Below are 14,955 nucleotides of genomic sequence, written 5' to 3'. Positions count from 1 at the left end.
ATATAGTGTGGAAACCTAGATTAACCCCTTCAGGGCCCGAAAATTTCCCCACTTACCGGGCCGGAACATTCTTTTCATTTTGGAGATAAATTCCAGTAATATGGTCCTCTAAACAAACAGCACTGACAATAAACAAGGAAATGACCCTCCTGACCATATATGGCCTACAAAGGGCAATGATTACACTACACAGGCAGCCAATGGGCAACCATTACGATATGCAGCCAACACAATGATGGAGTGTCGGGGTCAGGGGTATGGAGCATAGAGCCCCGTACATTGGTGGTCAGGAGGAAGAAAACATTCCCCAGCCTGCCATGAAGAATATGTTCCATCATTGGTGTCAAGGGAGGAAAATACTTAGGGTTCTGAGGGAAGTGAAGGAGCAGAAGGGCCTCCGAGAAGGGTACTGAGGCTGAAGGACTTTGGGGCCCATGAGGGAGTAGTGTGGGGTTATATGGTGTTAAAAGATGCTAAGGGTGGTGTTGTAGCTTGGACTTGGACTCTGGGCCCTTGATAGGGTTGGTGCACAGCAGGGATCTAAGTGAAGAGGAGGCTGCAGGGCTCAGGGAGACTCCAAAGTAGGGAGGGGGGGCCATGGTTTATGATGGTCCTCCCACCTGCACTTACATTTCAGACCTCCTTTCAGAAATCCTGCCATGCAGTTATGACAGCCTTCACCTTCTTACCATCTCAGTGGTCAAATAAAGTGTTCTAGGATACCAAGTGGAATATAGAAGGGATTTCCTTCACCCCTTGGTGGGCACTCATAGTCAGGTGATGTTTGTTTGCTCCATGGAGCCATGCATCTGGGAGAACTTTGCTAAGGACTTTGGGGCCCACAAGGGAGTAGTGTGGGGTTATATGGTGCTTAAAGATGCTAAGGGGGGTGTTGTGACTTGGACTCTGGTCCCTTGATAGGGTTGGTGCACAGCAGGGATCTAAGTGAAGAGGAGGCTGCAGGGCTCAGGGAGATGCCAAAGTAGGGGGGGGGGGCATGGTTTATGGTGGTCCTCCCACCTGCACTTACATTTCTGACCTCCTTACGGAAATCCTGCTGTGCAATGAAGGCAGCCTTCACCTTCTTACCATCTCAGTGGTCAAATAAAGTGTTCTAGGATACCAAGTGGAATATAGAAGGGAATTCCTTCACCCCTTGGTGGGCACTTATAGTCAGGTGATGTCTGTTTGCTCGATGGAGCTATGCATCTGGGAGAGGCAGTCCAATACCTTCTCATGAAGAAGGGTCTGACAGTGCCCGGTCCTGGAATTCCAAACTCCAGGAACCCACCGCCACTCTGTACAAGGTCCTGGATACTACAGTATACTTGGCAATAGGGGTGCAACGGATCGTCACCGGTCCGTGATCCGAACGGGCCAACCTGTTCGGATCGGCACACCCGCACTCCGCGGAGCGCTCCGCGGCCTCGGGTTTTAGGAAAGGCAGCGGCTTCGGCCTAGCTCCGGAGCCGCGGCCATCTTGGTACACCCGGCGGCGCTGAGCATCGTGCTGACGTCATCACCCCGCCCCCAACTCGTGGGTTTGGCGGCTTCTCTTTACCAAGGTATGACTAACAGCACTATGTATATAGTGGGAAGTCTGTGTGGATATTACATTGGGGACATGTGGACTGGCTATATTGCAGTGGGGGGACATCATCATGTGGACTGGCTATATTACAGTGCGGGACATGTGGCTATATTACAGTGGGGGACATGTGGCTATATTACAGTGGGGGACATGTGGCTATATTACAGTGCGGGACATGTGGCTATATTACAGTGCGGGACATGTGGCTATATTACAGTGGGGGACATGTGGCTATATTACAGTGGGGGACATGTGGCTATATTACAGTGGGGGACATGTGGCTATATTACAGTGGGGGACATGTGGCTATATTACAGTGCGGGACATGTGGCTATATTACAGTGCGGGACATGTGGCTATATTACAGTGGGGGACATGTGGCTATATTACAGTGGGGGACATGTGGCTATATTACAGTGGGGGACATGTGGCTAATACCCTGCTGCAATGCCCTGACAATACCCTGCCAATACACCCGCCAATACCCTGCCAATACTCTTCCACACCCTGCCAATAGGGAGATTGTGGATATTACAGTGGGGGGAGATTTTTTTTTTGTTGATCCGAAAATGATCCGAACCGTGACTCCTGATCCGAGGAACGATCCGAACCGTGAGTTTTTTGATCAGTTGCACCCCTACTTGGCAATCAAGAACAAACCCCTCACCCCCCTGCTGTCCTCCTCCTACCCACACTGGGCTGGCATTGGAGAGATGAGAACAGAATCCTTCCCTATAGCTTTCTACTCCACCAATGGCATCCTCCTGCTATCCAATCCAATTCCCTCTCTTACTGTAGAGAGTGACATCACTCTTATCAGTCAGCAGGCTGCTGGAAATCGGAGGCTTCCAGACCGAGTTCTGGCAATTATTCTGATTAGCAGGCACCGGTCGGCCAAAAGTCAGCAAGTTCCTCTTCCTGGACATCATGATGACCCCACATTGACCTCACAGCACTGCCTCAGAGCAAATCAAGAAGACAGAAGAAGGATCATATTTATCATTCCTTGTCTGCAGATCTAAAACTAATCAAAACCAATTCAGAAACAAAACAAACCCAACAGAGAAAAGGGAATTTCTCATCCGGCAGGCCAAGAGGGTCCCGGGACCTCGAAAATGTAACACACGAAATAGTTCAAACTAAACGTGTTCACATGGGGGGGGGGGGGGGCAGTAGTTCTTAAATGTACAGTGTGCTGTCTATTATAGGATTGTCTGGCAACCCGTCGATCGCGATCTAACCGTCGATCTCAGCCTGGTGGCGGGCAGATCGCATCTCTGCAGTGCCGACCGCGGACCTAATTATTTCTCCCCAGTGGTGTGGGCAGAGTGAGCTGGGCTAAAAGTCCGGAGCAGGGATGGAGACAGCACGGGAAGAGCAGGGTGAGAAGTCTGGAACAGGAGAGGATACAGCGCGGCGGAGCACTATGAGAACCCTGAAGAAGGGAAGTAGACAGCACGGGAAGAGCAGGGTGAGAAGTCTGGAACAGGAGAGGATACAGCGCGGCGGAGCACTATGAGAACCCTGAAGAAGGGAAGTAGACAGCACGGGAAGAGCAGGGTGAGAAGTCTGGAACAGGAGAGGATACAGCGCGGCGGAGCACTATGAGAACCCTGAAGTAGGGACGGAGACAGCACGGGAAGAGCAGGGTGAGAAGTCTGGAACAGGAGAGGATACAGCGCGGCGGAGCACTATGAGAACCCTGAAGAAGGGAAGTAGACAGCACGGGAAGAGCAGGGTGAGAAGTCTGGAACAGGAGAGGATACAGCGCGGCGGAGCACTATGAGAACCCTGAAGTAGGGACGGAGACAGCACGGGAAGAGCAGGGCGAGAAGTCTGGAACATCAGAGGATACAGCGCGGCGGAGCACTATGAGAAGCCTGAAGAAGGGAAGTAGACAGCACGGGAAGAGCAGGGCGAGAAGTCCAGATCAGAGGTGGAGAAGGCTGGGCGGAGCAGGGGAGGAAACTCGCTCTTGCACGGAGCTCCAGCTTCCACTGAAGCAGAAGATGTGTGTTGGGTGGCACTGATAGGTGAAAAACACGCTGAGGGAACACAGTTAACCCCTTGATCGCCCCCTACTGTTTTTACATTGATCGGTGCATTTTTTTTTTTTTTTTTAGCACTGATCAATGTAATAATGTCACTGGTCCCCAAAAAGTGTCATTTGGGGTCAGACTTTGTCCGCCGCAAGGTCGCAGTCCCGCTAAAAATCGCAGATCGCCGCCATTACTAGTAAAAACAATAAAAAAAAAAATAAAAGTCCATAAATCTATCCCTTATTTTGTAGACTTTTGCGCAAACCAATCAATATACGCCTCTTGAAATTTTTTTTTTTTTTTTTTTACCAGAAATATGTAGAAGAATATATATCAGCCTAAACTGATTTGTTTTTTTATATATTTTTTTGGATGAGGATTTTTTTTCTAAATTGTCGCTCTTTTTTTTTTGTTTATAGCGCAAAAAAATAAAAACTGCAGAGGTGATCAAATACCACCCAAAGGAAGCTCTAGCGCTAGCTGCAATAATTCCGGTATTTTTGGGAACGGCGTGCGTTTCTCTTTCAGATAAAAAGTGGTCTCTGCGGCGGATTCGCTGCAAGATCACATTTATCGGTGGGGGGCGAGGTGCCCACCCCCCTCCCGCCACACCCCGGTCGTCTCCGCGCCGGTTACCGGAGACGTCAGTAGCGGCGGAGACAAGCGTGTCCTGTCACTTCACCTCACTGCCTGGATGCCGAGTGAGGGAATGATGGCCTCCCGCTCCGGTCCACAGCATTGGACCAATGCTCTTAAAGGAGACATTTTATTTATTTATTTTTTTTCTAATTACTATTTATTTATTCATTTTAGTGTAAACATGAGATTTGAGGTCTTTTTGACCTTAGATCTCATATTTAAGAGATCCTGTCATGCTTTTTTTCATGGGATGTAATAGGAATAAAAGTGACCCAAATTTTTTTTTTTTAAAAAGATGGTGTCAAAATAAAAAATAAAACATAAAATAAATAAGAAAAGAAAAAATTAAGCATCCCGTCCCACCGACCTCAGGTGCAGAAGCGAACGCATACGTGAACACCTTTCACGCATACGTGAAAGGTGTTCAAACCACACATGTGAGGTATCGCCGCGATCCTAATGCCCCGTACACACGGTCGGATTTTCCGACGGAAAATGTGTGATAGGACCTTGTTGTCGGAAATTCCGACCGTGTGTGGGCTCCATCACACATTTTCCATCGGATTTTCCGACACACAATGTTTGAGAGCAGGCTATAAAATTTTCCGACAACAAAATCTGTTGTCGGAAATTCCGATCGTGTGTACACAAATCCGACGGACAAAGTGCCACGCATGCTCAGAATAAATAAAGAGATGAACGCTATTGGCTACTGCCCCGTTTATAGTCCCGACGTACGTGTACGTCACCGCGTTCAGAACGATCGGATTTTCCGACAACTTTGTGTGACCGTGTGTATGCAAGACAAGTTTGAGCCAACATCCGTCGGAAAAAATCCTAGGATTTTGTTGTCGGAATGTCCGATCAAGGTCCGACCGTGTGTACGGGGCATTAGAGCGAGAGCAATAATTCTAGCCCTCTGTAACTCCAAACATGCAACCTGTAGAATTTTTTAAACGTCGCCTATGGAGATTTTTAGGGGTAAAAGTTTGTCGCCGTTCCACGAGCGGGCGCAATTTTGAAGCGTGACATGTTGGGTATCAATTTACTCGGCGTAACATTATCTTTCACAATATAAAAAAAAAATTGGGCTAACTTTACTGTTGTCTTATTTTTTTAATTCAAAAATTGAATTTTTTCCACAAAAAGTGCGCTTGTAAGACCGCTGCGCAAATACGGTGCGACAGAAAGTATTGCAATGACCGCCATTTTATTCTCTAGGGTGTTAGAAAAAAAAATTGTATAATGTTTGGGGGTTCTGTGTAATTTTCTAGCAAAAAAACCTGATTTTAACACCAAATCTCAGAAAGAGGCTCGGTCCTTATGTGGTTAAGAATGCCTCTCCCCAGATCCTCCTCTCTCTTGTTTTTTCCTTTTTCCCTTTTTCTCCTCTGGGGTCTTTTTTCACATACCTGAATTAATTTTTTTCATTTTTTAAATTTTTTTTGTTTAATGTTTTTTTGAATCTTATGGTGTGTTTTCCTATGTGTATACGTGTATGAATGTATGTAGATGTGTATACGTGTGTGTGTGTGTACATGTGTGCGTGTGTGTACATACATGTGCATATTATCACCACAAGGTGTGTGAAAATTAGTGGCATACACATGGATCACCCTATATGTATTGCAGCTGATTCTTTTTTTTTTTTTGGATAATTGCCTGCAGTCAATCAAGACAATTAATGGGTGTAGCCTGGGATCTTTAGAGCTACTACTTGTTTCAAAGTTTTATGTCTGTAATGTAGTTATGACTAAGGCCTTAAAGGCTGAAACCCGTCAACTGACTTAATCTGCGTTTGTTCACTGTGGCTATTTAATAAATGAAGAAATTTTACGAACAACAACCGGAGTGCGGATCATTTTTTCCACATTGCTCTACTCGGCCAGTGACTGTGGATCGAGCACCTGGGAGCTCTGCTATCTATGTGGTGTATGGGTAGTAGCACTGACTTTTCTGTTTATACATTGTATTGACACTCCCAGCAGTTCGCCATAGGGCGGTGTGAACTGCCTTGCGAGTCAGGTGCGATACGTAGGGTTGCCACCTGCCCGGGATTTACCCGATGGTTCGGTCTTGAATCATGTCTGGGTTTCAGACCATCTGAAACCCGGACATAATATTCAGAATGGTCTGTGGCTCCCCAAGTAATCAAGTGCACAGGTGTGCACACGGTGCCCCACCCCCATACACGGACAGGAGAGAGGGCTTGATCTGCTTCTCCCCTCCCTTTCCCACCCCTACCCCCTCTGTCTGCCCACCCATACTCCAATCCCCGGTGTTCTGTGCCTCAGGAAAGGGATGTGTGGGCTGGAAGTTTGAAGCTCCGCAACTCAGCTCAGATACATGGTGGATGGAAGGTGTCGATGCTGAGCCTCCATCCTCAGGTGAGTGAGCTCACCATCCAATGTCTGTAACTGAAGTCTCCCTTCTCTCTCCTGCCTCCAAGCAAGGGAGTCCACTAAGGTAAGGGGTGCCCTGTGGACTCTGATGTAGGAGGGGCTTTAAGGAACCTCATTTACGGGGAATGCTGGGAACTGGGAGGTTTGGTGAGCAGTAACGCCTTTACATCAGAGTTCCCCTTTACACCGGAGTCCACCGTGTTACCCCTTAAAAATAAAATTGCTGTGCGTCGCTAAAGCGTTCGGGTTTGGCTTGAAGAAAAGGTGGCAACCCTAGCGATGCGGGAACCCGCAGTGGATTCGCAGGGGTTCCCGCATCGCACAACCGGGACTCCGAAAAAAAAATAAAAAGGCGCGCCTCGGTGATCTTTGAGCTCCTCCATATTGTTCAGGAGATCTCCACCTCTCAAAGGTTGCCTACCTCTGGTCTATGGGATTGTCATTTTGAGGACACCTGGTGGTTGCCTGTTGCAATTGCAGTTCAGTTCCTCACAGGAAATAAACAGGAAGTCTTGCCTTTTGTTAATAAAGTTTCTTATTGAACAACATAAAGTTTTTACCTCAGTTACAGAAGCCATTTTAGTTCTGATGCAGATAAATGAAAGGTCTTCAAACTTTGCCTCGAGATGCACAAATGCCTGTAAGTCTATTAATTCCCCAAATTACACTTTGACTGCCCTGTTATGTGTTTGATATATGATTTAACCACTTCCATCGTGGCCGGGCCTATCTGGCACTCTCATCTACAAGTACACAGTTGCCAACATTGTAAAAAAAAAATGTGGGACACTTTTGTGGCTGTAGGTGGAGCCGTACAATAATTAGGGGGCGGGGCATTCATTTGTAGGCGTGCTTAGGGTAAAAATACAAGTGCCGGAAAATGGGCGTAGTTTATGCGACATGGTGGGCGTGGCTTAAATGGGCGTGGCTACAAGAGGGTGTGGTTAGAGTCTGAGATGAATGAGGGATGGAGAGGGGGAGAGGGATTAGAGGGGGGGGAGGGGGAAAGGAAAATGACGGGACAGCAGCCCCAGATCCTACCCAATAAAAATATGTGTATTCTAGAAAGTTTAACAATCAGCAGATAAGATACTCCAAACACCTGGTGTTAGCACTTCAATCATCCCGGCACCATGGTTGTTATGGTGTCAGGATGATTGAAGTGCATTATTTCTATTATTATATTGTAATATAAAATGAAATCATTCAACTCACCATAATGCAGAATCAGTGGGATCCCTGAGCGTGTCACTAGCCACTTCACCTGCCACCAGCCGTCCGTCCTTGCGTCGGATGTCCCAGCAGAGTCCGTCCTTGCATCAGGTGCCCCCAGCGGAGCCCCCCTCACACCAGGAGTCCCTGGCGGAGCCCCCCCCTCACACCAGGAGTCCCTGGCGGAGCCCCCCCCCTCACACCAGGAGTCCCTGGCGGAGCCCCCCCCTCACACCAGGAGTCTCTGGCGGAGCCCCCCCTCACACCAGGAGTCCCTGGCGGAGCCCCCCCCTCACACCAGGAGTCCCTGGCGGAGCCCCCCCCCCCCTCACACCAGGAGTCCCTGGCGGAGCCCCCCCCCCTCACACCAGGAGTCTCTGGCGGAGCCCCCCCCCTCACACCAGGAGTCTCTGGCGGAGCCCCCCCCTCACACCGGAGTCCCTGGCGGAGCCCCCCCTCACACCAGGAATCCCTGGCGGAGCCCCCCCCTCACACCAGGAGTCCCTGGCGGAGCCCCCCCCCTCACACCAGGAGTCCCTGGCGGAGCCCCCCCCTCACACCCAGGAGTCCCTGGCGGAGCCCCCCCCTCACACCAGGAGTCCCTGGCGGAGCCCCCCCCCTCCACACCAGGAGTCCCTGGCGGAGCCCCCCCCCTCACACCAGGAGTCCCCTGGCGGAGCCCCCCCCTCACACCAGGAGTCCCTGGCGGAGCCCCCCCCTCACACCAGGAGTCCCTGGCGGAGCCCCCCCCTCACACCAGGAGTCCCTGGCGGAGCCCCCCCCCTCACACCAGGAGTCCCTGGCGGAGCCCCCCCCTCACACCAGGAGTCCCTGGCGGAGCCCCCCCCCTCACACCAGGAGTCCCTGGCGGAGCCCCCCCCCTCACACCAGGAGTCCCTGGCGGAGCCCCCCCCCTCACACCAGGAGTCCCTGGCGGAGCCCCCCCCCTCACACCAGGAGTCCCCTGGCGGAGCCCCCCCCCTCACACCAGGAGTCCCCTGGCGGAGCCCCCCCTCACACCAGGAGTCCCTGGCGGAGCCCCCCCCCCCCTCACACCAGGAGTCCCTGGCGGAGCCCCCCCCCCCCTCACACCAGGAGTCCCTGGCGGAGCCCCCCCCTCACACCAGGAGTCCCTGGCGGAGCCCCCCCCCTCACACCAGGAGTCCCTGGCGGAGCCCCCCCTCACACCAGGAGTCCCTGGCGGAGCCCCCCCCCTCACACCAGGAGTCCCTGGCGGAGCCCCCCCCTCACACCAGGAGTCCCTGGCGGAGCCCCCCCCTCACACCAGGAGTCCCTGGCGGAGCCCCCCCCTCACACCAGGAGTCCCTGGCGGAGCCCCCCCCCTCACACCAGGAGTCCCTGGCGGAGCCCCCCCCTCACACCAGGAGTCCCCTGGCGGAGCCCCCCCCTCACACCAGGAGTCCCTGGCGGAGCCCCCCCCTCACACCAGGAGTCCCTGGCGGAGCCCCCCCTCACACCAGGAGTCCCCTGGCAGAGCCCCCCCCCCCCTCACACCCAGGAGTCCCTGGCGGAGCCCCCCCCCCTCACACCAGAGTCCCTGGCGGAGCCCCCCCCACACCAGGAGTCCCCAGCGGAGCCCCCCTCACACCAGGAGCCCCCCCTCACACCAGGTGTCCCCGGCGGAGCCCCCCCCTCACATCAGGTGTCCCCGGCGGAGCTCCCCCTCACATCAGGTGTCCCCGGCGGAGCCCCCCTCACATCAGGTGTCCCCGGCGGAGCTCCCCCTCACATCAGGTGTCCCCGGCGGAGCCCCCCCTCACCCCCTCACATCAGGTGTCCCCGGCGGAGCTCGCCCTCACATCAGGTGTCCCCGGCGGAGCCCCTCCTCACATCAGGTGTCCCCGGCAGAGCCCCCCCTCACATCAGGTGTCCCCAGTGGAGCCCCCCTTTCATCAGGTGTGTGTCCCCAAAGGAGCCCCCACCTCACATCAGGAGTCCCACAGCGGTGCGCTCCCTCCCCCACCTCAGAGTTGTCCTGGTAGTCACGTGTCCGCAGCATGGCTAGCATCAGACAGGAAGACGGGGGGGGCTAGACGGAGCTCCTGCGTCGCCGCCCACCCTCCACCCCCGCTCCGCCTCACCCCGCCTACCCCCCCCGCCCGCTGCCAGTCTGATATGGAAAGGGGCGGGGGGGGTAGGTGGGGTGAGGGCGGAGCGGGGCGGCGACGCAGGAGCTCCGTCTAGCCCCCCCCAGCCGTCTTTCCCTGAGCTTCATCAAAATGGCGGCCGGCGGATTTCTCAGGACATTACCCGGGACACCAGAAATTCGGGAATTGGGCCCAAGTCCCGGGAATGTCCCGGGAAATCCGGGACAGTTGGCAAGTATGCAAGTAAAAATCATCATTTTTTTTCTGGAAAATCACTCAGAACCCCCCAAACATTATATATGTTATTTTAGGAGACACCTAGGGAAGAAAATGGCGGTTGTTACAACTTTTTATGTTGCACGTATTTGCGCAACAATTTTTCAAACGCGTTTGAAGGGCTAGTAGGACAACACATACAGCAACCCTCCTATTACCCCCCTCACATCCACATCTCATTATTGTGTGACCGATACCATCCAAATAATTCTTACTTTCATTTCCAAAAGTTATTCGTCTACAAGGAGACCTGTATAGATCAAATGACGGCACGAACGAAGATGGAGGAGGACCGGAGTCATGTGACAGAGAAGATGCTAAACCTCACTCTGGAGATCATCTACCTGCTGACTAGAAAGGTGAGGAGGATTCTGGGGAGGTCACATGACATCACTCTTATCTCTATTAATAAAACACAGACCTGACCGGAGAGGTGAGGAGGATTCTGGGAGGTCACGTGACATCACTCTTATCTCTATTAATAAAACACAGACCTGACCGGAGAGGTGAGGAGGGATTCTGGGAGGTCCACATGACATCACTCTTATCTCTATTAATAAAACACAGACCTGACCGGAGAGGTGAGGAGGATTCTGGGAGGTCACATGACATCACTCTTATCTCTATTAATAAACACAGACCTGACCGAGAGGTGAGGAGGATTCTGGGAGGTCACATGACATCACTCTTATCTCTATTAATAAAACACAGACCTGACCGGAGAGGTGAGGAGGATTCTGGGAGGTCACATGACATCACTCTTATCTCTATTAATAAAACACAGACCTGACCGGAGAGGTGAGGAATATTCTGGGAGGTCACATGACATCACTCTTATCACTAATAACCACTTTCCGACCAGCCGCTGTCATTATACTGCGACAGGTCGGCAGGATCCCGCGAACCTGCATAGCGGGGGTGCCAATGCTCATGACCAGAGGTCACGATGGCCGCCGGCCACGAGCGATCGCGGGCACGAGAGGCAGAACAGGGACGTGTGTGTGTGTGTAAACACACACACATCCCAGTTCTGAGAGGAGAGAGAGATCGTGAGTTCCTACAAGCTGGGAACCACAATCTCTCATCTCCTATAGTCAGTCCCATCCCCCACAGTTAGAACACACGGGGAACCCAGTTAGCCCCTTGATCGCCCCCTAGTGTTAATCCCTTCCCTGCCAGTGACATGTATACAGTAATCAGTGCAATTTTACAGCACTGATCGCTGTATAATTGTCAATGGTCCCAGAAATGTGTCAAAAGTGTTCCTTCGGTGTGTCTGCCATAATGTCGCAGTCCCGATAAAAATCGCAGATCGCCGCCATTACTAGTAAAAAAAATAATAATAATAAAAATGCCATAAATCTATCCTCTATTTTGTAGACACTATAACTTTTTTGCGCAAACCAATGAATATACGCTTTTTGCGATTTTTATTACCAAAAATATGTAGAAGAATACATCTGCTCTCCATCCTGACAGATCTGGGACAGGGGTACCGGGAGGGGGACCGGAGGAGGACACGGAAGACCCAAGAGCCAGAGGAGGACACAGGGGACAGTCAGGGGTGATCGGTGTGGCAGTGGGGGGCAGTTACAAACACCGATCTCCCTGTATTGCTTTTAATAAAGCAGCTGGCAGCCGCTTCTCCTCTTCTCCCTCCCGGGGCTTTCAGCTGCTTTATTGAAAGCTACACAGGGAGATCAGTGCTTGTGACTGCCCCCGCTGCCGCACCGATCATCCCTGACTGTCCCCTGTGTCCTCCTCTGGCTCTTGGGTCCTCCATGTCCTCCTCCGGTCACCCCATCCCAGACCTGTCAGAATGGAGAGCAGAAGAAGGAGCCAGTAAATATGTAATTTACCGGCTCCTTCCTTTTCAGAATGAACAGAGTCAGTGATTACTGACTCTGACCATCATAAATTTTGTTTATGATGCTTCTGTTTATGAGTGGACAGGAGCCGCTGTCTCCTGTCCATTCATCTTCAGTGCAGCTGAGGCTGCAGAGAAAGGGGGTGGGGAATCTGTGTCCTCAGTCATTTTCCCTGTCTCAAAGGGGAGATGTCAGGGGTCTGTTTAGACCCCGGATATCTAACCAAACCCCCCCGACAGGGCTGATAAATAAAATAATGAAAAAAAGAAAGAATTGTGCTAAATATTTAAAAGTTAAATTGTAAAAAAAAATTAAACACATCGACACCATCCACCCCCCCCCCCCCAAAAAAAAAGAAAGCATTGTAAAAAAAAATATGAATTGTAATGAATAAAAAAAATTGTAAAAAAAAAAAAAGACTGACACAGTCCACGCCTCATCAGTGCCCATCAGTGACACCTAGCAGTGCCCATCAGTGCTGCATATTAGTGCTACTGTCAGATGACGTTAAAAAGTATCAGTAATCGGTATTGGCGAGTACTTGAAAAAAAAGTATCGGTACTTGTACTCGGTCTTAAAAAAGTGGTATCTGTGCAACCCTAATATAATCATTAAGTTAATTAAACAACTAGCCACCTGGACAATGTTGTGATTAATCACAGATCTCATTCCAGGTCAGACTGGCTGGCACCGAGCACACAAAGTACACTACACATTATCATAACTTCAACATTTTCACAGTAGTTTGCTAGCAGACAATAGGTGAGTTAATTAGCACAATTAACTATGGGTGAATGATAGGTTGCTTGAGCTGATGATAACATCTGCTAGGAGTCCCACAGTGTAGATCAGTCGTTGCTGGAAATGTGGCCTCTAGGCCCTTAACATGGATCCCAGGCCTAGAGTCTTTGTGTTCTGGTGAGACACAAACCTGAATCAGAAACAAGACCACTCCGAGGATCCCCCAGGCACACACCTCCCAAAGAGCAGTGTTCCCCCAAAAGCCAGGGCCCATAGTCAGTGGATAAGCCCTCTCCAAAAGCCTTTGTCCTGGTTAGGTCTGTCTCATCACTCTTACCTCTATTAATAAAACATAGACCTGACCAGAGAGGTGAGGAGGATTCTGGGAGGTCACATGACATCACTCTTAGCTCTAATAATAAAACACAGACCTGACCGGAGAGGTGAGGAGGATTCTGGGAGGTCACATGACATCACTCTTAGCTCTATTAATAAAACACAGACCTGACCGGAGAGGTGAGGAGGATTCTGGGAGGTCACATGACATCACTCTTATCTCTATTAATTAAACACAGACCTGACCGGAGAGGTGAGGAGGATTCTGGGAGGTCACATGACATCACTCTTCTCTCTATTAATAAAACACAGACCTGACCGGAGAGGTGAAGAGGATTCTGGGAGGTCACATGACATCACTCTTATCTCTATTAATAAAACACAGACCTGACCGGAGAGGTGAGGAGGATTCTGGGAGGTCACATGACATCACTCTTCTCTCTATTAATAAAACACAGACCTGACCGGAGAGGTGAAGAGGATTCTGGGGGTCACATGACATCACTCTTATCTCTATTAATAAAACACAGACCTGACCGGAGAGGTGAGGAGGATTCTGGGATTCTAACATGATATTCCTATTGGTTCTTCAATACAGAGGTTTCCTGTTCTGAAGTCAGGTGATCATATGACCATCACAGTGCCTCCATGTGACTCCCTAAAACCTGAGAGACACAAAATGCAGAAGATTCTAGAAGTCACCAAGAAGATGACGGAGCTGCTGACAGGAGAGGTGAGCGGTGCCGGGAATTCTGGGACATTATCCAGTAACAGACAAGGGATGTGTCTGGATGGTGACTGTATCATTGTGTGTGTCAGGTTCCTATAAGGTGTCAGGATGTCACTGTCTATTTCTCCATGGAGGAGTGGGAATATTTAGAAGAACACAAGGATCTCTACAAGGACGTCATGATGGACAATCGGCGGACTTTGAGTTTTGTGAAGACCGTAAGGGAGGAATTTCCCTGGAATGACACAATAATGAACCTCATCCTGGAGATCCTCAGCTTACTGATTGGAGAGGTGAGTGTAATGAAGGAGTTGAATCCGATCCATAGGTAACATTTCCTGGTTGGTCAGTGAGCCTTACTAGTAAAACATTAGTGACTGTATTATATGACTTCTAGAAGGAACTATAAATCTGACCACATTGTGATCATATCATTGGATGGAGATGTCTGTCCTTTTCTAAATCGGGCACATTGTGGCCAATCCCTTGTGAATAAATATAGAGCTGACCATAGAGGTGAAGGATTATGGGAGAGTGGTATTTATCTTTGTATCACACAGAACTGTACAACGGTTACGAAGAAATCTACTGGAAATGACACAAGAAGGAGAAGTCATAATATGACCACAAGATCCTCGAGAATCCAGAATCACATCACCATCCCCCCACCTCTGTCCCTGATCCCTACCAGGCAGAACATGCAGAAGGTTCTAGAAGTCACCAAGAAGATCATTGATCTGCTGACAGGAGAGGTGAGCGGTGCCGGGAATTCTGGGACATTATCCAGTAACAGACAAGGGATGTGTCTGGATGGTGACTGTATCATTGTGTGTGTCAGGTTCCTATAAGGTGTCAGGACATCACTGTCTATTTCTCCATGGAGGAGTGGGAGTATTTAGAAGGACACAAGGATCTCTACAAGGACGCTTTGATTCAGGATGGAATAACGGGGACGTTTATAGAGGAGGACATTCCTACAGAGATCAGCACAGGTGGGTCATTGACGCTAAATA

At 50.5% G+C, this 14,955-nt stretch overlaps 1 protein-coding gene across 1 annotated transcript in view; it reads left to right on the top strand.

Annotated features, from left to right (window-relative positions):
- Nucleotides 1–14,955, top strand: part of LOC141106887 (uncharacterized) — a 53,382-nt gene that overhangs the window by 211 nt on the left and 38,216 nt on the right. The window contains exons 2-6 of the mRNA XM_073597816.1: nt 10,498–10,626; nt 13,811–13,945; nt 14,032–14,235; nt 14,503–14,694; nt 14,781–14,934. Of these exons, the coding sequence (XP_073453917.1) occupies nt 10,531–10,626; nt 13,811–13,945; nt 14,032–14,235; nt 14,503–14,694; nt 14,781–14,934 (781 nt within the window). The 5' untranslated portion in view covers nt 10,498–10,530. The remainder of the gene's footprint in view (nt 1–10,497; nt 10,627–13,810; nt 13,946–14,031; nt 14,236–14,502; nt 14,695–14,780; nt 14,935–14,955) is intronic.

This window comes from Aquarana catesbeiana, linkage group LG08, assembly GCF_042186555.1.
Source record: "Aquarana catesbeiana isolate 2022-GZ linkage group LG08, ASM4218655v1, whole genome shotgun sequence".
NCBI lineage: Eukaryota > Metazoa > Chordata > Amphibia > Anura > Ranidae > Aquarana > Aquarana catesbeiana.
This window is presented reverse-complemented; position numbering and strand designations above follow the sequence as displayed.